Source organism: Seriola aureovittata, chromosome 19 (genome assembly GCF_021018895.1).
Source record: "Seriola aureovittata isolate HTS-2021-v1 ecotype China chromosome 19, ASM2101889v1, whole genome shotgun sequence".
NCBI classification, from domain to species: domain Eukaryota; kingdom Metazoa; phylum Chordata; class Actinopteri; order Carangiformes; family Carangidae; genus Seriola; species Seriola aureovittata.
The window spans coordinates 13,315,828-13,339,652 of record NC_079382.1 but is presented as its reverse complement, the minus strand read 5'-3'; the positions used below and the strand labels follow the sequence as shown (position 1 = coordinate 13,339,652).

The 23,825-nt window shown below is 41.0% G+C and overlaps 2 protein-coding genes across 4 annotated transcripts in view; both read left to right on the top strand.

The window, feature by feature from the left end:
• Positions 1 to 190: 190 nt before the first annotated feature.
• On the top strand, positions 191 to 15,922 carry rab32a (RAB32a, member RAS oncogene family). The gene is made up of 3 exons (XM_056363522.1): positions 191 to 597; positions 11,105 to 11,382; positions 14,607 to 15,922. The coding sequence occupies exons 1-3, from the start codon at positions 384 to 386 to the stop codon at positions 14,754 to 14,756; spliced, it is 642 nt and encodes a 213-aa protein (XP_056219497.1). The 5' UTR covers positions 191 to 383; the 3' UTR covers positions 14,757 to 15,922.
• Positions 15,923 to 17,185: 1,263 nt separating this feature from the next.
• Positions 17,186 to 23,825, top strand: part of adgb (androglobin) — a 37,260-nt gene continuing 30,620 nt past the window's right edge. For all 3 annotated transcript variants that reach the window (XM_056363574.1, XM_056363572.1, XM_056363571.1), the window contains exons 1-6: positions 17,186 to 17,333; positions 17,759 to 17,918; positions 18,054 to 18,146; positions 19,322 to 19,393; positions 19,674 to 19,850; positions 22,623 to 22,762. In XM_056363574.1, coding sequence (XP_056219549.1) covers positions 17,263 to 17,333; positions 17,759 to 17,918; positions 18,054 to 18,146; positions 19,322 to 19,393; positions 19,674 to 19,850; positions 22,623 to 22,762 — 713 coding nt within the window. In that variant the 5' untranslated portion in view covers positions 17,186 to 17,262. The remainder of the gene's footprint in view (positions 17,334 to 17,758; positions 17,919 to 18,053; positions 18,147 to 19,321; positions 19,394 to 19,673; positions 19,851 to 22,622; positions 22,763 to 23,825) is intronic.

The window sequence follows — 23,825 nt, the reverse complement described above, 5'->3', positions numbered from 1 at the left end:
TGTTTTGTTGTTATTTTGTTTGTTTTTTGTAGTTTTATTTTATTTTATTATTTTTTTTTGGGGGGGGGGGGGGGGGGGGGGGTTACTGTAACCGCAAAAGGAGGAGGAAGTTAGAAAAACATTGAGATTCCCTGACATTTCCGGGTCCTATGACATATCAGGTGGTTACAGGCAGCAGGAGGAGGAGGAGGGTGGAGGAGGAGGAGGAGGAGACGGAGAGTTAGAGTTAGAAAAGGGGGAGACAAATGTAATTTCTGTTGCATCTGGCCATCAGCTCTCTGACCAGCCCAGTCCAGAGCAGCTCCTCACAGGGAAAGCCTTTATGAGCGAGCAAGTGGAAGTGATCTGAGTTTTTGAGCTAAGTCGTCAGTGTCAGTGTCAGCATGGCCGGGGGCTCGGTGTCTGAGTGTAAGGAGTACTTGTTCAAAGTGCTGGTGATCGGGGAATTAGGCGTCGGGAAAACCAGCATCATCAAACGCTACGTGCACCAGCTTTTCTCGCAGCACTACAGGGCGACGATCGGGGTCGACTTTGCACTTAAAGTAATCAACTGGGACAGCAAAACGCTGGTCAGGTTACAGCTGTGGGACATCGCAGGTAAGCAGACAAAACACAGTCAGAGGCTTTTGGAGTGTAGTTGTGATGTCAAGCTCAAGTTTCGCTGCGTGACACATGGAGGGGGAAGTTTCACTCTCAACTCAACGTGGCCAGCTCAAGAGTTCCCGACTTACTTCACAATATGTAGTAGACATTGTAGATGACATTGCACATGTTTCTCAAAAAGCTGTCAAGAATGTAAAACTTTAAATTCCCAGGCGGCCCTGAAGTGAAAGAAGCAGGATAGGAATGTCCAGCAGAAAAAACAACAACAAAAAAAACCGGCTGATCATGTCTGCTCGTTGTCTTTTCCACTTAATGATCATGGCATCTCATAATTGTCCGAGGAATGTAGGTCACGTTGTTATTACAGTCTGAGCACACCCCCCTCCTCTCCCCCCACCGCTAACAATGAAACTCACCATAATATTCTTGTAATATTTTCTCTGGGGATTAAATATGTGTTTATGGGGCTTAATAAGAGACTTTACAGGCCCTTATCTTTATTTCAGGCTATTATTCATGTTGTAGTGTCACTGTAGTAGTCTTCAAATGTCCCTGTGTGTGTGTGTGTGTGTGTGTGTGTGTGTGTGTGTGTGTGTGTGTGTGTGTGCGCGCGCGCGCGCACAGTCCCCTGTTATCCCTGTGTTTCTGAAAGGATTTCACTAAACTTGTGTAACTCTTCTTCTGAGCTGCCAACCTTGGCACACACTCCAACCTGTGCATTCCAGCAGCTTTTGTTAGCAAGCGCAGAGAGAAATCAGAGCAGAGTAAATAAAAGTTTTCCGCATGCAGGCGGCCTCAGTCAAGCTCTCACTGTTTGTCAACTGCAGGCATGATAATATCACACTGGAAACGAGGGAGTGTGAGAGTGACATGCTTGAAAGGGCAGGTGAAAGGGGAAGTGAGCAAAGATGAGAACCAACCGGCAAAATGACTTAACTTTTAAAATCACAAGTGTCGACCAGGCCGATGCAGATGCAGTTACAGTTCAGTCAGCAGGAATGAGGGTGTAATGAGGGGTGTTGGGTGGGTGAGGGGTGTCTGTGATGTCCCATTAGCCTCTGTCTTTTCATGTTTTATCTGGAGCGTCTTTATAGCCAAAAATACATCTGACGTTAATGCTTGTAAAAATTGGTTGGTCACATATACTGGAACTCATAAGGCTAATTTACAGTGGATATTTTTGTGTTAGGTGTAATGAGATCACATGGTTTAAGGGGCGTGTGTGTGTGTGTGTGTGTGTGTGTGTGTGTGTGTGTGTGTGTGTGTGTGTGTGTGTGTGTGTGTGTGGTCTTCCGTCATGCAAATGCCAACTAGTTTTCTTTTCTCCCTTTTGCTCTTGCTGGCAAAAGTTCGAAGGATTGTGTCTGCCTTTAGGCGAAAGTTAGGACCTTATTTAGTTGGAGTTATAACTGGATTCATAAATAGCAAAGGAATTATTTAAATTGTGGCAGTTTACAAATACAATTTGTGTCGACTTGCTTTGTCTGTCACGGGATAGACCCCCACTAAACAGTCCTGATCTCACGTATGCAGAGGGACAGTAAGGGTGGTTATTCATTCTCTGAGATGCCGGTATTTAAAGTAATGAGTAACTAAAGGTTTATCTCCTGTGTGTGTGAAGAATATGTTTACATTGTTGTTCAACATGTACACGGAATATATAGTTTTTTGTGTTATTGATAAATCTCTATTTTATGTCATTATTAATTGTTAGGTCTGTAAAATGTCAGGAAAAAAGTGAGAAATGTTCATGACAATATCCCAAAAGAGAAGTTGACATATTTAAATATCTTGCTTTGTCTGACCAGCTGCCCAACACCAAAAGATAGTCAGTTTGCTGCCATAAATAACTAAAACAAAGTAAATATTCAGATCTGAGAACCTGGAACTGGAGAAAATTTTCATTTTATCTTAAAAAACTTCCTTAAATGAGTAATTTGTTATCAAAATTTGCTCTCTATCAAGTAATCCACCAATCGTTTCAGCTCTAAAAGAATGTGACAGTTGGTCTTTCTAACAATCATCTAACGGTAATTCAGGGAGGTTACATGTAAGTTAGAACTTAAAACATAAGTTACACTTTACTTCACTTGCTAAAAACCCACCTCTGATTTTGTTTGGTGACATACAGATTTGTGTAATTAGTCGTGTAGAGATGGGATGGTAAATTGTCAGCTGTCATCAAGATTGGACTTTGTGTTCACAAATTATGGCTCATTTTCCCATAAATGTACCACACCCTTGTGCTGCTTGACCAATGGCAACAAAAAAAAAGAAAAGAAAAAGAAATACAAGTAGTAATAACATGATCCCAGGTCATGGGTTTCTGAACATGATGCACATGCCACAGTTGGAGACCGCAGCGAACTACATTATGCAGGAGAAGTCTGCAAAATCAAGCTTTTCCAGGTTAGTAATAGTGGTGTCAAATGACAACGTGCAACTGATTTAGTATGCACCACAGAGGACAGGGATGTTTCAAGTACATCCTGTTCAAACGATCCTGGCTGAAAGTAGCAGTTGTAGCTTATCATCAAGCCCACTACACTTTATTGCCAGAGTAGAGAGATTTTTAATCTATTTTGAAAGTCCGCTGCTGCGGGTCACATCCACTGCATGAAGAAGCTGAGATTAAATGGTAGGTTTACATGTTTTCAAATCTGTCTTAAAACAAAACTCACATGCCCACATTGAGCCGCTGTCATTTTTCTTCCTTGAGCCTGATATTAGCTTCATGTTTGTACAAAATGAGGAACGTAGATTTTGTCCTTGTCTCTTTATATTGGAATCGTGTTAGGATGGGATCTGTACACGGCCCGTATGGACGGGGGAGAGCAACTGTAGCAGCAGTAGCGCTGTCAGAGGGCATGTGGGTGTTGTTTTAAGACGGAGTTGAAAAATGTGAACCTGTCTTTTTGAATGATGTTTCTTTCCTGTTGAAATAAGAAATGATTAGCTCTGCCTCTAGATATGTTCTATTCTTACTTTTGAACATGGTTGTGCAGGTCAGGTCCATCCTCTCCCTCCATCAAACGGAGCTCATATGCTGAGACAGATCAGGACAGATGGTTAGGAGACTGCTGTTTTTATATTTATTCCATCGCTTACAGTGGTGACAGAAAGGGGGTGGACAGTTGTGTGTGTGTGTGTGTGTGTGTGTGTGTGTGTGTTTTGGGGGCTGGGGGGTCGCCACAACAACTTGCATGTCTGTCACAGACTGATTGGCAGTGAGGGCTGCGTGCCCCCCCCACCCCCCCTCCCGTCACTTGGGCCCTGGCAGCACGAGCTCAGCGAGCAGGGGCATCTGTGACTGAGTGCCAGGGACGGCCGTCTGCCTGTCACAGCCAGACAGCACTCGATCAGAGGATCTGCGAGGGTAAATAAAACACTTTCACACATACACACGTAGATAGACCGATATCATTCACAGAGACGAGGGAACGCACTTTGCACATGCCGCTTACATCCACACGCCCTGACCAGAGAGAAGAAAGTTTGAGGTGAGATGACACGGATGCTAAACCTCATTATTGACACCTACACCAAGGCCTGGCCTGAGGACACTCCGAGGATAGAATAAGTAATGAAACGTGTGTGGGTGTGAAGGAGTGAAAGCTGGAGGTATATTTGCCAAGTCATTAAGACCAGCCATTAAGCCATTTAATCGTGCAGGAAAGGAGGAGGAATTATCTTCTTGGCAACACTGAGAGCAACTTCAGAGTTGTTGTCTTTTACCAACCTTAATAATGATTACAGTCTGGGAGGAATGATAGTAATCAGAGGCCTGTACAAGATGGGGTGGGGGGTGGAGGGTGGGGGTGGGGGCACCGTGGAAGTCAATGTGATTCTTGTGGCTTTCCAACCCCCTTTCACCCAGAATTGCTATTCTCTCCTGGACTCGTCTAAGCCGGTGGACAGGATGATTACCACCGTGGCATAAAGCAGAAAAGCCAGCACCTTGTAAGACCAAACATTCCTGTAGAGGCAGAAAGTTGCATATTTAATTGGATGTGTGCAGTGGTTCCCATCACAGTGATGAGTCTCAGTCCTGAAAAACCTAATTTTACCCTGAACTCTGATAAACTCCTCTCTTTCTTTCAAACACTGATGTTTCTGCCAAGTAAATCTGAAGGGTCACAAGATGATTAAAGGGACAATAATAAAAACGCCAAATTGAATTTATTTGTTCTGTCTTTTGTCAAATCTTTGCTTTTCTCCTTAAATATTGGATACTTGTACCTTCAAAAGAAACAAAAACTGTTAGAAATGGATTTAATCAACAAATCAGTGCTAATGATTATTTCCATTATCAGTGAATCTTCTGATTATTTTCTTGACTGATTGTTAAATTGTTGGATCTATAAAATGTTAGAAAACGTGACAAAAAATATCTTCAAATGTGCTTGTTTTGTCTGACTGACAGTCTAAAGATATAGATATTAAAGATATTAATTTTACTATCACATAAGACAAAGACGAGCATGTTTGACTTTTTTTTTCTTTCGCTTGAACAATTACTGAAACAATTAATTATCAAAACAGTTGCTGATAAGTTCTCTGTTGCTCAACTAATTGATTAATCAACGAATTGTTTCAGCTCCAGTTGGGAACCACAGAGAGAAACATAATTGCTGCCAGGCAATTTAGCTCCATTTGACACTTAGAGCCGTGCATACTAAATGTGACATTGAGACCGTTTCAAGCACGATGTGTGACGAACATATGGCGCCACTGTCGATGGAGCAAAGAACTAAAACTGCAACAGAACTATAAATAGCAGAAAAGACGATGTATTCGTTCTTTTAGTGAGGTGTTGGGCCGCTATACGAGCCACCAGAACAGCTTCCGTGCTCCAGTTAGTGTTCGGAAGCATCTTCTTTTACGCTCTTTTCACGGAACAGTATGGGCAGTAGTTTTTCTCTGTCACTGTACTTTACTTTGACAGCAGCCCAGTTGTAAGTTGATTATTTTCGTTGAAAGGGTAGCTTCCTCAACCAAACACTAAATAGAGATTAAGACTAAGAAACCTTTCCGCGCCTGTGCTGAACTGTTAAGACGGGTCGGGCCAACGCTGTATATGGGTCATGTGTCGTAATTCTGCTTAAGATTCTACAACAAATATTATAATTTTCAACTAAATTCCTCCAACCTTGTGCCAAGGCTTTACATTGATCAGCCTCAACCGTGGGGGGGGGGGACAATGGTAATACCACTTAATGGTCGGGGGCGAGGGGGGATTTTCCCTCAATTCGGACTCTGTTCAGTGCTAGAGGCTGTAGTAAGCTGTAGTAAGTCACTACTCACATGCTGCTCAGAGAAATGTAAACGTGCCAGTCATGTGTTCCTCACAGTCTCCCATTTGAAGCTCGTGCTAAAGACTACCTGAAGGCCTGGACCCTGTGTTTGTCTTTGTTATTTTAGTGTTGTTGGGAGGGCAAGTGGGGAAGTTTCACTGCTAGTTGCCTCCTGACAACAGACGGAGACTGCTGCAGTTGCTACTGCCGTGTCTGGCTTGGACAGTTTCTATGGTAACCCACCCACAGGATAGCAATATGTATGACCGTGGAGGAAACTGGGGTTGCTAGGGCTATGGATAATGATGAGACTTTGCTTTCTTTCTGTTTCTCCCACACAACAAACAGAGATGATACAGTGGCTGTAACTAAACCCTTTCTTTTTCATGTACTGGTTCTGTAAATGAAGGTTTCACATGTTCATAACCGGAGTGCCTAACTGTACTTGAGGTCACGCACCATTATTCATCAGTGTGGTAGACTGAACTGAAATGTCCTTGTTTGAAGCCGTTGGAATTCCACAGTAGTTCACTGTCTCTCTTTTACAGACAGATTCTGACGTACTTCTTTTTAGTTTGAAGGCAGTTGCCTCATGTTGAGCGTTTGAAGCAGCAGCGCACGTCTTTGTTCTCTCCTGCAGTCTCATGCTCCTCTGTGGCGTTCACTGCTTAAATACTCCATTGTTCATACTGCTCATTCCATTCCTGTGTTTTATGCTGATTGGGTTAGCAGCGTATGACACTCATTAAGGCTTTTAGTACAATTTTATTTGTCCTTTACTTAGAGAGAAATGTATTTCTTGCATCATCAGAGTCATAGAACAAGAAACAAAATACACCATTGATACCATTAATTTGACAAATACAATTTTGTATTGTATTTTATTTGATATCAATTTTATTAACCCCTGTCTGTGAGCAGTAGGAATTGCAATATTGATAGAACTGACATGTCGGTCAAACCTTTAGCTAGATAGCTGGACACACTGACAGAAAGTCATTTATTTTACACCCAGTTATTTGTGCTCATCCAGTTGCAACAGTATGAATCTAAACAACGAAAAAACCCATGAAGAAAAATAAGCTGCTTCATGAAACGCTCACGTTTATCTACCATAAACACTACATGAGGTGAGCTGGGAAACAATCAGTCGATCAACTGAAAATGAATTGTTTTTCTAGCAAGTTGCCAATTAAAATGTAAAGATTTGCTTTTACATCACTGTAAATATCATACCTATTGGTTGGACAAAACAAGAATGTTACCTTAAACTCCACTTCACTATGTTCTGACATCTGATACACAAAACAAATCAATTAATTAAGAAAATGTGTTTGCAGATTCATCTATAATGAAAATAATTGTAAGTTGCTTTGATTTAACAAACTAATCACCAGATCACAAGTAGTGCAGGTTGTGCTCTGTGTGTTGTTTTTCTGAAGCAGGTGTGGGTTCAGTAAAGGCAGCAGAATGATTAGCAGTACTTGTGACACTTGAAAGGTCAGGGATCATTGGATTTGCTGTCATTTAATGTTAGTGACTGCTGTGTGGAACCTCAGCACCTTATCAATATCCCAAAAAACTCATTACTCCCTCAGGTGTGTATGTGTGAGTGCACGTGCAAGTGTGCTACTGTAATCACTTCGGTCATATAGATTGATATAAACACTCGATACGAGTCTTTCCCATCCAGCCAGCTCTCTCCCAGGAGGAGTGAGGTTAACACCCCCCCAGACTGGCTCTGCTCACATATCGACCCAGCAATAAGGACTGGACGTGTCAGAAAATCACGTGAAATGCTGAACGCAGACAATGACTTGTTGTCATGGCCTCTTCAGCACTTATGGAGCTCAGTTCTTATAGAGTAAAGAAATAATTCAGCAGTAACTAACTTGTATGTGAATTCAAAACAATCGTAAGAAGACATGGATTAAAGAATCATGATGACTTCATAAAGCACACACAGACATGCTCTTTCAGCTAGTCGGTGACACAGCGTGGCTTTGCACTCGTGCACTTTATGTGAACTAGTTCCTGATCTAAGATGAGCAGGCAAAAAATATAATTTCTGTTCACTGATTACAAGAGGAAGCTTCTTTCATTTAGCATCATCAGCTTTATTGTGAAATATCTGCCTCTATTCTCCTGTGCCTTTATATCTGGAAATATTCAAGGCCTTTGTGGTCAGTATTGTTCAGTCACTCTGCTCTGCTAATGGTTATGCTGGGCTCAGTCAGACCTTGCATAGAATAAAAGGAAGAAAAGTGTTTTGAAAATCATTAAGCCAGTTATTTCTTTCTATATTCGGCCTCTGCCTCCACTCCACTGGATGTATGAGCACCACAAGGACTGGAAATGAAAGACTTATTTCAGTCTATCGGCTCTTTATCCCACTGTGTCGTGTCTCTGGTGAATTCACCTGGGGTTATATCAGCTAAAATTAGACTCTCAATTATGAGCAATTACCGTCAGGCCTGTGGGCCCCATAGTGTATTCACTCTCTTGCTCACATCCGCACTGCGCCACGCCACTCCAGTTCCTTACGTGGTTGGGCAAGTACCTACAGAAAAGCGAAAGTGTACTGCGTGAAGCGGTGCTCACAGTTCCTCAAACCTTTTCTTGGTTCGTTTTGTATTTTGTAAGTCGGCTCTAGTGGAGGGTGTTAACTGTGTAATACATAGTACAATTACACTTGCCCTGTAGGCTTTCTTAAATTGGAGCAGTGTAGCAAAAATATGTGCCAAATCCGTCAAAAGCTACATCAAGTCATTGGAAGCCTGATGTATAATTGCAGAGACTGAAACTAAAAATACATTGAATGAGCAGGTTTAAAGACACAATCTGTGATCCAAAGTAAACAAGTGGTAGCCTTGCCAGCAATAATCAGACCACAGGATCGTAATCTGGTGTCTCCAGTTCAGACAACAACTGCTGTGAATCCAAGTCACAAATCTTTTGCATCACAAAACAATAGTTTGAGTTATTCTCGAAAAATTAGCATTTTGAGTGTTTCTTTACCAAACTCACATGAGCACACCTCTGTAGTTTAATGAACCTTCAACCATATTTAGCTCATGTTTAGGATGGTGAGTACAGTAAAACTGATGTTTGCATAAAAAGCAGAACAAAAACAGGAATAATATTATCGAAGCGTGTGTGTGTGTGTGTGTGTGTGTGTGTGTGTGTGTGTGAGAAACTAAAAATAAAAGAAAAAATAAAAATCCTAATCCTCCATCTAACTTTTAATCTAAAACGGCTTTTTGTGGTTTTCCGTCAGAACTGTCTGAAACACACAGTGTATGTCATTTGAACTATTCTGCAGGCAATGAAAATTATTATTTCTGTTGAGCAATCTCCACACCTGTCTGTTTTTGTCTGAAAATACTCTCATTTTACATTTGCAACCAAGAACGTCTGAGTCACAGATTATCATCACAGCTCTGGCCTGTTCATGCTTGTTCTCAGTTCCTCTAGCTTCAGGCAGTGTTAACACACCTAACTGTCTAGGCACCCAGATAACAGACCAATCACAGGGTACCATTTTTTAGTAACCATCTAACCTCTTCTGTTTGAATTTTGAGGTAAGCAGCTAATCTGTGTACCTCGTTGGTTGTTAAAGGCTTTTCAATTTGATTATATCTTTATTTTCTTCTTATTTCAGATAAATTCCATTAAAAAAAAGCTAAATGAAGGTGAACAGAGCCTGTAACAAGTATTGTCTGTTTAGCCAAAGCTTGATATAGCTTATTCATCTGTGCCAAAAACCTCCACTGTTGTCCCAAAACTATTAAAAACGCATCAGTATGACATTTTTCCTTCATTACACTGAACATGCAGCCAAAAACAGTCACCAAAAAAAAAAACACAGTTTGAGTAATGTTTGCTGAAAACTACAGTGCTCTGGTGACTTGAAATTATTCATCCTTCTTTAAAACTGAAAGTATACTGTACATTCATGATGTGTCTTTAAAGATTTAGGTATTCATTAACACTGAACGGGCTTGAGCTGAGAGCAACATACAGCCTGGGGCGGTTGGAAGGTGTTGAGAGACAAACTAAGACAGTGTTAGTTTATGGTATTTTTATGACAATAAGAAAATATAGAATCTTACCAGCCTTATCCTTTTAAATTTAGGATATGTTTTTCCCCATATGCAAGTGATGGCAGTTGGAAGCTCTACCAGTCCCTGTTGCTAGAGCTGCACAAAAGGGAGGGGAGATTTATGGATGGGAAAATTAAATAGAGGAAGCGCCAACTCCATGCTTCTCCATAAGATCTTGATAGGTCAGTAAAGTGATCTGAGGCAGAAAGGACTTTTTTGATCACTTAGGTATGCTTGAGAGTGTGACGCCAACCAGAGGTAACTTAACGCCAGTCGAACATAGATTCACTTCCCCCTGCTGAGGCACCGGTCTATGCGCCTCAGTGCACAGTTGAAGTGAAGTTACGTGGGCAGACTTAAAGGCATGTTAGAGTGTTGTTCCTTGAATTATTATCTCACCTCAAGAGTCCATTTCCTCGTTGATTTTAAATGTAATACAAATACAAAATACAACAAACAGTTTCAGAATAAACACTGCAGTTGACCTAATGCATCACTGTTTTGCAGAGGCATGTGAGACCCCCTTTGATGAGCTAATATGATGTGATGTGACTGTAATCAGTAGATTTTTAGAGAAGTATGAAACAAACCCTAAAAGTGGTCCAGTTGTGTTTAAGAAAAGGCCTTCTCAGATTGATAGTGACATCCCATATCCCCTTGGTAATTCCCCTTGCTTTGCCTTTGTGAAATATCATCTCAGATTTTCTCAGAGAATGACTACAGAGAATGGGCTTATTATTATGGCAGATTACTTCTGCCATTCTCTGTGCGGATTAGGCCCATGGCAAATTGGGGAAAGTAGGTCGAATAGGAACCATGTTTATCCTGATCATTTTTTGGTCACGTATAGGGGAGGAAATGAAATTTAAATACTGAATGTCTCACCACTTACTGCAACCAGGCTCAGGGCTAGGTATTTGGTTTTCGTCTTTAAGAGGCTGTTTTGGTGTTTTGGTTCAGATGGTAAATCATAATCCGCTTTGATGGATTCAACAATCCACATTTTCTTAATCATTCACAAACCCAAAGCCCTGTTACTCATCTAGCTGTCAAGCGCTTTGTAAAAATGCAAATATTCCACTGAAGTCTCTTCCCATCCCCCAGGTCAAGAGCGATTTGGGAACATGACGCGGGTGTACTACAAAGAGGCCGTGGGGGCGTTCGTGGTGTTCGACGTGACAAGGGGCTCCACATTTGAAGCTGTATCTAAGTGGAAGCATGACTTGGACAGCAAGGTGAAGCTGGCTAATGGCAACCCCATCCCCTCAGTGCTGCTCGCCAATAAATGTGACCAGAAGAAAGAGAGCTCCAACAACACAGCCCTAATGGACAATTTCTGCAAAGAGACTGGCTTTCTGGGCTGGTTTGAAACCTCAGCTAAGGTGAGAGACAGAGAAGCTAATAATAGCACATGTACATGAAACAGAACCATGTGATTTTACATACATTCCTCTCAACATCTGTTTAACAGGCTTCTTTCCTCCCTCAGATGCCTCTTTATGTTTTATTTCTGGTTCTTCTACAGTTTAAATCAGGGTTCAGCAGCATGAAATTACCAAAGTTAGCCATATTAATGCTGGCTGAAATATCATGGGAGATAGATATTTCTTTTAAAGCTTCTTGGGTCATGGTTCAAACATAACTAGTTACGGTTTCAAATCTTATTTTCCACATGTCCACACTTGTTGTTTGTGGTAAATCGGATGCGATAAGGACTTTGAAGTACACATAGCTGAGTAAAAATAAAAGGAGCCACTGGACTTTTACAGTGAGGGTATTTTGCCATTTTACTGAAGTTACTGAACTTCTTTGCTACTCATGCAGAAAGAATGAGAACAGGAAGTCTTCGAAAGTTATCGTGTGGGGAAGCCAGGCTCTTTCTGAATGGTGTAATCACCCTGTGGTGATTGTGAAATGGTCACATGTAGTGTATGTTAAGCACGCAGGCACTCATTCAGCAGCTGTTCACATTAGCAATTTTAATCCAAAATTCAGTGTTAAGTATGGCAGTTTGTAGATAGTCATATAATAGTATATTGTTTTTTTAATCGTGCCATCTGTGCGACTACATCCACGGACATCCATCCATATCATCCCACCCAGTGAAAAGATCTGTGGGGCAGCCAGTGTGATACAGTATCGCGTGACGTTGATTGATGTTTCAGCCTGGAGCTGTGAGGGGTCAGAGGGGTGAGGCCCTGAAAGATAATGTTCTGTAGTGTTTCTCCTCAACTTGGGTCATGGTGTCACAAGTTTGGTGTTACGGTGTCTGTGTGTTTGCACTGCGCTACTGAAGTTCTGTTTTTGTGGGGAGAATTTGATGAAGTGAGACCATTTTGGCTGCCGCTCACTTCTACAAAGGTTCAGTTCCGAGATAGGTTCGTACATATAATAGGTGAAAAAAATGGGTGAAACACGAAGCCTACGGTGTTGGAAGAAGCATTCTGCATTTGTTTGCTGGAGTAAAAGTAGCAGGTAATGCTTTAAATGTACTGACAGTATTAGTGCTCATTATCCAGAATGGCCCATGCCAGTGTTATATATTATTATATGATGGGGAACATTATTATTGATGCATTAACATATAAACTGTGCTTTAATGCTGTGGTTGGACAAGGTGGAGCAAATTCTAACTGGTTGGGTAGTTTGATCTATAAATATGAGTAAAAAGTACAATTCTCGTCTTAAATGTAGTGGAGTGGAGGTAATAAAATAACACTACAAATACCTCAAAATTGTAAAAATCTATCCACTTACTTTCCACAGTTGTTAGTCTGTGTTGTAAATCTCTCACAAACTCTCTATGCTATCATATTCCTCAGCAGGTAACTGTGGGAGGGCACCAGTTTGACAAACAAAAGGCTGCATGTGCCAGCTCATTCTCATTAATAAATCACTTCCCTTGGAAATTGCAGTTGTTCCTGATGCGCTTTGGAAGCTCAGCAAGACAAATGTTCATTCGTACTTTCTAACTATGAGACTCCAGAGAAGTCCCTCCCCTCCTGTGTCTTCCTCACCTCCTTTTCCCATCACAGTCTTTTTTTTTTCGAACTCAGCCTCTTTGTCCTTCTAGGACACACGCTTCTACATCTTAAACCATAACCACCTTTTATAGTATAGAAGAATGCTTTGATGAGAACAAGCTTGAGTTAGCTTTATTAACTCATTCCAATAACCTCAGGCCCTGCAGCCGTGTCACGTGCTGTCATGTGAAAGTGTGTGTGTGTGTGTGTGTGTGTGTGTGTGTGTGTGTGTGTGTGTGTGTGTGTGTGTGTGTGTGTGTGTGTGTGTGTGTGTGTGTGTGTGTGTGTGTGTGTGTGTGTGTGTGTGTGTGTGTGTGTGTGTGTGTGTGTGAGAGATGTGTGCAAAGCCTTTCTGGATGTTTCCTTTCAGGGAGTGGGATGAAGTGTTGTGCTTGTTTTGTGTGCCCTGTCACACTGGTGTTAAATTCAACCCACAACAACCTGTGTTTGGAATTCTGTCAAGGAGAAGCAGGCTTTCTTTCCGTTTGACAAAACATCAGTCAAACATGTAAAGACTACACAATCATGATGAGGTTGCATTGTTTTCATCACAGTTTTGTGGCTGAGGCACGTCACTCAGTCAAACATTGAGGGGTTGTTTTTTTTTTTTTTTTTTTCTCTGGTCTTAATCAGCCTTTGTTACCATGTAGTCAACAACTTGGTCCCTCTAATTAAGAGGGTTGTCTGGTTCTGATTGGTGCACACAATCACTGTTTTTCAAAGTCATGCAGGGTGAGCGGTAGACGGTCGGCTACCCATAATCATGGGGTTGTATTCCCATGTCACACCAGTTCATCAAGAAACTTTTTTTTTTTTTCCAGCGGTGGCCTAAAGATTAGAGGAGAGAGCGTGTGACTGGAAGGTTGCCGGTTCAGTCCCCGGACCGGCAGGGTTAAATCTGGGTGGGAAAAGTGAAAAAGCAGCGCTTGCCCCTCCCTCATGAACAACAGTGTGGTTCCCTTCAGCAAAGTTCTTAACCCCTCAGTGCCCAGTGGCCGTCAGGTCAGACTGTGGTTGTACTGTGCCGCTTCCAGGTGTGAATGTGATATATATAGTTTTTTTTTGTTTTTTGTTCCTTTTTTCCTTTTTTTTTTTTTTTTTTTTTTTAAAATATACACTTACTGTCTGTTTGCCTTGCCCAGGCCTCTTTTGTAAACATCTCTAGTAAAGGCCATTCATACTCATTTCTTCTTCAGCCCACAGGATGACAGCTTTTGACCACAGTGTGAAGGACATAAGCAAATGGCTTTTTTTTTTTGTTTGTTTGTTTAGTTTCTTTTCTTTAGCTCGTCTCTTCTGGCCTCAGCTTGACTCTCTGGCAACTGTCTCTGTCTTTCTTTAACAGGCTGGTTCATATAAAGGAGTTCAGTGGACTTCCGGAGCAATTCTGAAAATAAACACTGCAGTGTCTATAAAGGCCTGTGATGCCTCCTATTAAATGAAGCTTGCTACAAGCATTAATGGGCAAGCAGAGGCAGGGGCAAGGACTGGTGTCTGCACTGTCACTAAGGTGTAAATGTGCAATAGTTTGTGAAATCAGTGCTTTATCACCTCTCTGACATACTGTTTTGACCTTTTCATAGGACAACATCAACGTGGATGAGGCAGCACGTTTCCTGGTAGAGAATATCTTGGCTAACGACAAAGGTTTGCCATACGAGGAGAGCAATGGAGACCGGATCAAACTGGACCAGGAGACTGTGGCTGCTGAGAGCAAGTCAGGCTGCTGCTAACACTCAATCCATTCACATTAGCCATCCGCCTCCCTTTGGCAGGGTCCGATGCCTGTGGCTCTCAGCCCTCTACTGCAACCTCGCAGAGGAATATGAATTTTTGGGTCTTCAAAGCTCCAGGAACTTCTCCTCCCGGCACTGCTGCCCATTTGACCTGCACATCCAAATCTCTCACTGTAGCTATCCCTAGGCCAGAACAGAAGCCCAATTTTATCTTGATGTTGTCGCAAATGTTGCCATTGCCTCTACCATGCTGTTTCCTGTTTCGTCCCACATCTCCAAACCACAGGATCTTTATTATTGTGTTTGTCTCACCACATATTCACTTGACTGTGTATTCTACCACCAACTATGAACTCCACCAAGCCCTTCATACTATACTCCTTCTGTTGCCCTGACAGCCTCTGGAGCCCTGGACGGTACCTCACCTGAGAAGGGGTGGAAACTAAGCAGAACACTGAGAAACACTGCTAGAGAACAACCTGTAGCCTCCTAGTATCTGTCACTTTTGGTCTATTTTCTCTCATTATCTTTGTCATTTAACATTTGTCTATGAAACAAGAGACTTTAATTGTTCAGTCTGTCTGAAGTCTTCCTTCGGTTACTGTCCCTTAGACATTCATGTTACATCATACTCATGTTTGTGTGTCCACCTGTTCTCATATCAGCATCACAGTTAAGCAATATCAAAATGTTGGCGTATCTCATTGCTATTATGAATTGTTTTCTTTATGCCATATCTTCTCTGAAATAATGTGCCATAATACTTTTTTTTTTAATATTTTAAAAGGAGGGTGGGTCACACTTTTCGTTGTTCACTCAGACCTTTACAAGGACACAGATGGACAATACAGTATTTCAGAAAAAAAACTCTAATGATGGTTATGTATGAGACACTGAGAAATCGTCTGATTGTCTCTCCACAAGTATGAAAATGTGGAACTGATTTACAGTATGTATTTTTAAAATGTGTTGGGTCGTGCATTATACAACTGGTGAGATAAAAACAGAGTCATACAGAGGACTGCACTCTCTTGTACATAGGGATGGTAATCTGTTAAGTGTTCAGATGAAATATGAATTTTTTAACATGGAGATGAGATTAAGTTTACATGTGAAAATACTTTAAATATACAAGACCAAAACAGAATAAACATTTTAACAGATTTGTGTTGTGTACTAGTAATTAGACTGTCTGATCGCATGTATTTATCTTATTGATTAAATGTGTCTATCTCACGTATTTATATATGTAACCTAATAACAACAACACTGGGGCAATGTTGATGTTGCCCAGCATACTCAAAGCACAACATTTGGCTCAAATACAATATAGACATTTTATTTCCCTGTTTGGATTTTATGGCTCATCTTCCCAAGCAGATGTTTCAGATTATAAAATTCATTGGTTTCTACTGATACGTAGACATCTTGGATCAAGCCAGTTTAGCTGGGATTATTCTAATATTAACACACTTCTTATTAGCATACTGTACAAGCACTAATGCCTGGTGCATGCGATTGTAGGTTTGTAGGACATTGATTCTGAAATGGCAGCAAGTTAGTATTGCTCCAACAAACATCATCGTGAAAAACGACTGGTTGGCAACATTAGTTTATCAATTTTAAAGTCGCCCTAAATATTAGCCAACCTAATGAAAAGCACAGATTAATGGCCACTTTCACGACCTCAACAGTCTAGACTGAGAAGAAATCTTACAGAATGTGTGTATGTGTACAAAATATCTAATACAACATATACCCATACCATATAGGGCTGTGTCCCTCAAAGAAAGTCAAGCACAAAGGACTTTGGTTATAGCGGTATGTGTGAAAAGTACAACTCATACTGTGTGTGTGAGTGTGTGTGAGCAAGAGAGGGCCATGTGACTCCACTCAAGAAACAGTGTGTGATAGTCACCAGACATTATGCTCTCAACACTACAGTTTGTGCTCTTCCACATACCTAATTGTTACCAGAGCAGGAATGCAATGGAGGCGTGCCAGTTGTGTTGTGTGCAGGCATTACAGCAACTCTCAGTCAACTGATCCAAATGTACATCACATGGAGACAGACTTGAGGCAACATAATGAAATTCAACACAATGGCCCTCAGGATGTGGCATTTTTGTGATGATTTTATCAATATGGTTCCAGAAAGGTTTTTGATTCAGTGGTATTATATTGCATTCTTTTGATTGCAAACTTTTGAAAGGTATTTCTAATAGTAGTTAGTTTAAATGTAGAGCAATACGGCCAGATGGTTAATTTATTGTATTTACATTTTGAAGCTCTATCTTCATGTAAATAAATGAATATCTGCTCCGTCCCACACTATAGTAACCATTGATGCAACAGCCCCAGACCCCGCCCACGTTAAAGCTATGTTGCTAAGCAACGCGTAAACTTTCAAGAGCAGAGACATTTCTCAAACGCAAGTCCGGTGGTCTACCCGACTTCCTCGTTTCTTGGTCACTTGATTTTCACACTTATCCCACCAAGTGCAATGTCCAAGGCAGGGCCAAAGAAAAAGGAGTCCTCCTCCAGCAAAGTCTCTTTATCAGACCGACAGACAGAGTGAGTTTGGGTTAGTGTTGGCAAATAGCTTTAATTAAGGACAGCTGTAGTTAGCATTAGCGTTAGCTTACACTCAGGAAGCTTGCTAACCGTACCAGAGCCTGATCTTATAATACATCCATGTACCAGAGGCAGAACATCATATTTTATCTATCGCTGTGAATCAGAAGCCTGATAGCCACTTGACATGTACAAAATCACATATGGTATGTGTGTTAATCCCCAGTCTGTGATCATCATAACGATAACAGCCAGCAGTATCTAATAAGCTAATACCACTTTCACTAAGAGAGGGTAAACAAGAGATTTGGGGGGTTTACTCTTGACGGAATCTCTGCTTCTGAACAGGATAATTTTGCTGCTAAATATTGACAAAAGGGAAGCCAAGAACAAATATAAGGAATTGCTATGTGTCATGTTTTCAGAGCAGCGTCCTTAGTTGCCACTTCCTCAGAGAGTCTAGGAGGTGCGTTGAAGTGCAGATTCCCCATATGGCCTGAGTGGAACGATGCAGAAGTCAGCAAGGAGAAATGGGACTCAAATAAAGGAGCTGAAGATGGAAAGACAAGCAAGAGTCCCAGCACGGTAAATCTGGAACAGAAAACAATGCAAATTTCCTTCAGACCCACTTTACCGCTGATATTGATGTTGACACTATATTGTTTCTTTGTTCACTGCACTTTTGTATTCCACGTTCACTTTGTTTGCTTGTGTCTACAGCCATTTTTTGAAGATCCTGAGGGAAAAATTACCCTGCCTCCATCTTTGAAAGTGCACTCCTGGAAACGTCCTACTGAGTTTATTGTCAACAAGGTGACCTTCATCCTTCTATAAAAATGATATGGTTTCTAGTGGAACAGTACATGTCAAATGTCTGCTTGTCTTAATTTGACAATGTTGATCCATGTCATTGTAATCGACACAATTGGTTTATACTTGGACTGTTACAGTGTATGTTATGCAGCAGTTCAAATACACACAAAGGCTTTTGTTTTTTTTTTTGGCTAATTGGTCCAGAAATAACCATATTTAAGACAATAGCCTTCCTCTAGCCTTTTGTGGTCTTTAGTCTTTATTTAACATTTTTTAGACTAAAGAATTAATAGACTGCATGGTCTTACTTTGACTTAAGGATTAATCCACTAATCAGAAAAATTGACAGGTTAAGTAACTGATCTGATGGTTCCAGCTTACATATTACATATATTAACAAAGTGAATTTCTTTGTGAAATGTAGTTATGGAAATCTGCTCTCTAGTCACCTCCAGTGAAGTTTTAATTGCATCCCTCCACTTTTCTGTTACCCCTCTCTCAGAGCAGTATTTAGCAATTACTGGAAGCTTCCTGCATTTTGAATTAGTCCTTGGCAGGTCACACGCTGCCTTTTCACTCAAGATGTCAAAAGCATTTTTATTAATTTCATACAAAAGGAACACGGGCTAATCAAAAAAGCAATCAGCCGTGCAGTTGCAGGCAACAACTCTTCTGTGATGTTCCCTCTGAATTGGTCTATACCAGTCTGTTTTCCAAATCAGTTATTGACTGAATTTCTTTAAAGTCTAGCTTTTCACTTTCAGTTTCTGCAAAGATGGGAGAAAACACAACCTCACATGACCCACAGCAAATCTCTCTCACTATCACCTAAGCCATTAATTCAAATTATTCAGTAACATGGAAGAGTCTATTAACTTGGTAGTTAAATATTCATCACAGACACAGTCAGAGAGTATCATGGCGAGGTTAGACTAGTTCAGGCCTTGGGATTAGTAGGGAAGCATATAGTAGGTCACGTGTTCATGTCCATTTTAAACATGTGATCATGTGACAGCGATATTCTAAAGTTGGTTTGCCACTGTGTTATTGTAATGAGTGATTCTCATGTGTAGAGATGCCACAACACACTATGTAATAACCTTAATTCAGAAAGTTTGTCAATTCTCAGATCAATCTGTGCCTACAATGAAAACAAGGTTGTGCTTTTTTTTCAGGGTCCTGTTGTTGTTGAAAATCAAATGAAGTTTAACCTAATCTCTCCGAATGATCATCTGATTCACAGTGAGGTTAGTTTTCAACAGCTTTCTCCAATAAAAATCACATTGACTTTTGGCTAGTGAGTATCGATCAGCACTTTGATTGTTTAAGTCAGATGACAAACAGGGTGACGCTTGCCTGACAGAAATGAATGAGACTGGGGTACAATGCAATGCCCAATTGATTCAGTGAATGATAGATCAGATTATTGATGATTCAGCCGACAGATCTAAAGATCTAAAGATCTGTTGGTAGTTATTTGACCCGTGATTATTTTTCTTCCCCTTCTCTCCTCGTTCTTCGATCAAGATAATGAGGTGGATCATCAGTGAAATCTATATTACTTGGACGCTGCATAACAATACATCTACAGAACAGGAGGGTTGGAAACCTTGGGAACACATCTACTCGCTGTGTAAGGTGGTGAAAAATCATGTGCCGCTCTACAACAACTATGGGAAATACTTGGTCAGGCTCTACTGGATGGTAAGCCAGCCAGACACACACACACATGCAGACACCCACTGACACGTAGTCATCAGATTCTATTGTGGACTTTGTGAACTCTTATTCACAATAAGATGGCTTTTTGGTCTGATCTTTACACTGTATGAAAATGCAAAACATGGTAGAAAACTCAAAAATCCTGACATCCTTTCAGATGAAGTCGTTGTGTCACAATGACTCTTTGTTAATCACACTTTTTTAGAGGGGGCGCGCTTGATGCAATGGATGACATGAAATTGCATTGTATTGTTCAGCAAACCCCATAGGATGCAACAGATGACAGGGGAATTGGGATAGATTGAGGATGGAGGGGGGAAGGAATGAGAAAGCCTTATCCACTCAGAGCTCAAATCAATCAGTCTTACTGCTGTGCCAAAAGTGGCTGGGCTTCATACATTGCCTGATGAATAGATAAGGCTTAACAGGAGTCAGCTGATTCTCAGAGAGCAAGGCTCAAGTTGGATATTGATGCCTAGTAAGTCTATGAGAGCAGGCACAACCCAGGGAAGTATCCATGCACTGCATTATCATATTAAGTGTAAGGATTTTACACATTTTTGCCTCCTAAATAAAGGTCATCATTGCATTGGGATACAGCGTGAAGTTGCTGGCTTGTGAGTTTCAGTATGTGCCACAGACTTCTGGGTAGTGGAAACTACATCATTGCGTCATTTCAGAAAGGGAACTTCTTCCTGCGCAACAATTTGGATCAGCGAGAGTGAAACACACAGCTAAAAGTGGCGGTGTCCTGTAACACTGTGACTCTTGCCTTGACAAACAAGCATGACACGGTTGTAGGCGACAGTCCTCGTGCCAACCAGAGCACACGAACAGATGGTTGTTGAGATGGCATTAAGCACCCAGCCCCCAACCCACGATCCTGTTTCCTTGCCTGTTTTGGCTCATGGCTACTCCATTTCTCCCCAGCTTGTCTGATCCTTTTATTGTTCTTCAATCTCTTTTCTGTTTCCGCCTTCACACCACTGTGAATATCCATTCTATTCTCATTTCGCCACCCTGTTTTTTTACTATCCTGCAACCCTATCTGTCTCTCCATTCCTCCTTTTCTTCCCTCCTCCTCTAACTTGTCCTTTCGCACTGTATTTTACCCCATCTGTGAACACATCAAGCTCCTCCTCGGGGTGTCGGTTTGACAAGATAATGGAAAGAAGAAGCAAGGAAAGGAGTGTGCCTTCCCAAACTGTATATAGGATTGCATTGCTTGTGCACACTGCTCTCATAGATAAGGGAGAGGCACAGCTGTGAACAGTCAGTCAGATTATCATCTGCTTGTGCTGCTTTTCCTTACAAGCAGTGTGAAACTCCCCCAGACGGCCAGTAGACAGACTACTCCACAGACAGCATGTAACAAGCTCTGACACAACACAAGATGCAAAGATGCAAGCATAGCTGATGCTAGGAGAAATATGGAATATGAATATGAAACCCATAGATCAGAAATTTTGTGGTGATGAGTAACATTTTGTGTTTTTAAGAAAAAATCTTCTTTTAGTGCTAATTGTAATGATCAAAGTTACACATGTTGCACTACTTGAAAATGGGTAGAGACACTGATTATTTTACACAAGCACTAGATGTGTTAGAGGCTGGTATCAATCACATTTGCTCCTATCATTACCTTTTAAAACCAGTTGTCTCACAATGGACTTGAAAATAGTTATATAGTTAAATTTGGCAGAATAGTCTCTGTTTTGTAGGGAACTCAAAAGGAATCTGAGCAACGATGAAAATTCTGCTGTGGTACAGAATCAGAGAAGCCTGTTGACATCCCAGCAGAGTCAACAGTCCCAAAAGCTTAGCACATAAGGAGGAGTGGGGTAGTGGAGGGATCCACCTCAGCAAGTAGTGTTGGCATGAAGGTTAAAAGTGAGAATTCTAAGATTTTAAGGGCTGCTGCTAGTACACGTCTATGAATGTGATTGGATGTTACCAGTCAGCTGGTGGCCAACCAGACGCTGGTTGTATCATAAAGAGCATGGATGAAACAGCTGCTGGACAGCTGATGCCAGTGCTACTCCGGTGCTACTCAGTGCCTCATTCTGGCCTGAGAGCATCAGATTTGTGTTGATGTACATTAGCTCAAATATCAATCTTTGAATGTATGTAACAAAAAATTATATCGTATCAATTTCAGAATATTACAAATATGCTTTCAGACCATGCCTCTTTTTAAGCTGAATTAATTTTTTGTGGATTCTTAGAACCTGTCAACATATCTTCTTTTGTTTCTGTGTGTAATCATGGACATTTATATTTGGAAATACAATTATCCACATGTGGCACTCAAAGCAGCATTAAAAATATTAGGACTCGCATTTATTTTGATTTACTTAAATGGTTAATAAGGTGGCAATTAGTTATACTTGGCTCCATCTAAGAGTAATTCACTGTCACTAAAACATAGGGTTTTTTGGCTCCCCCCCAGGTCCCCACCTAGGCTATTTCCCCCTGTTTCCAATGTTTAGTCTGTTTCGGCTAAGCTAGCTAGCTACTGCTGCTACATGAGTGGTATTGATTTTCATGTTGAACTCTCTGCAAGAAAGTGAATAAATGTACAGTATTTCCCAAGATGTTGAACTTTTACTTTCATAGGTTTAAATCAATTGCTGCAGTCTGAATAAAATTTGAAAAATAATTTAAAGTGAACATAATTTCTTTAAACTTCTATTTGAGGTGCACTGATTGTTATACCACATCTTCACTCACGGTGTCCTCCTTTCTTGTTTTCAGGGTTGTTGGAGGAAGATAACAGTAGATGACTACATGCCGTTTGATGAAGAAAATAACCTTCTCCTCCCTGCCTCCACCTGTCAGTCAGAGCTGTGGCCATTGTTGTTGGCAAAGGCTCTCATTAAAGTGGCTAACACAAAGTGAGTTACTGTACATTCCAACATAAACTCTATGAGCATCTGCACAAAGGAGTTGGGAAACAGTTGTTATAGTGTTAAAGTAAGACAGCTTAAGAACAGATTCAACCTCATTCCATGTATATACCCACTACAGCCCGGCTCTGATAACACCACTGTAAAAATACATTACACATTATACACACTAACCTTTTGTACTAAACCTGTAAACCAACCCTGCTTAAGTAAAGTAGTATACAGGGTTATACATATATTGTCCAATTTCAAATTCTTTCTTTTTATATATGTAGTAGTTCACCAGGAGTACAATTTTAAGGGGAAATCAGGGATCAGGGAGTTAATTTCTGGTCGACATACATACACACAGTAAAAACATTTGTGGAACTGAAATAAACTAGACAAATGAAAGCGATCACACATACACACACACACTTACACATGAACCTCCACAGAGGGCCTTCTGCTGACTTGACCAGACCATCACCTGACCTAATCTCTGCCTTGGGCTGAGTTGAATTTGGTGACAGACAGGCAGTGTGCGCGTCTGTGATGGGGCGACATGGCGTGTGTAAAGGTGGCTGTTCCAGTGTCCACAGAAGGTCAAGACATAAATGTTTTATCCAGGACAGGAAACAGAGGAGCCTCTCTCCAGGTGAATCATTTATAAGCTGTAGGGAAAGTTCTACATACTGAACTAGGACTACCTAGGTGTCTACTGGGGCTCTTTAAAAAAAATGCTTGTCTTTATTTTAATTTTAAAAAAATTTAATTGTTCTGGACTGTAACATTAACAATCAAGATATATTGATTTCACTTACTTGGGTGTCAGGACCATGGACTGGACAGGATTGCCATAGGATCCTAAGAGGACCAATAAGGGCAGCTGCAGCCATCTGTTTCAACTGAAAATTGGGTGTGAAAGATACACACTCACACTCCGGGAGTGTGTATCCTACAGGAAGTAGAAAAAAATAAGTCTGGTTAATACAACACTACACAGTTTTGATGACCCATATAAGCTTGTGATGGTGCCTTATATGACCACAGTGAGAGTCAGATTGAACAT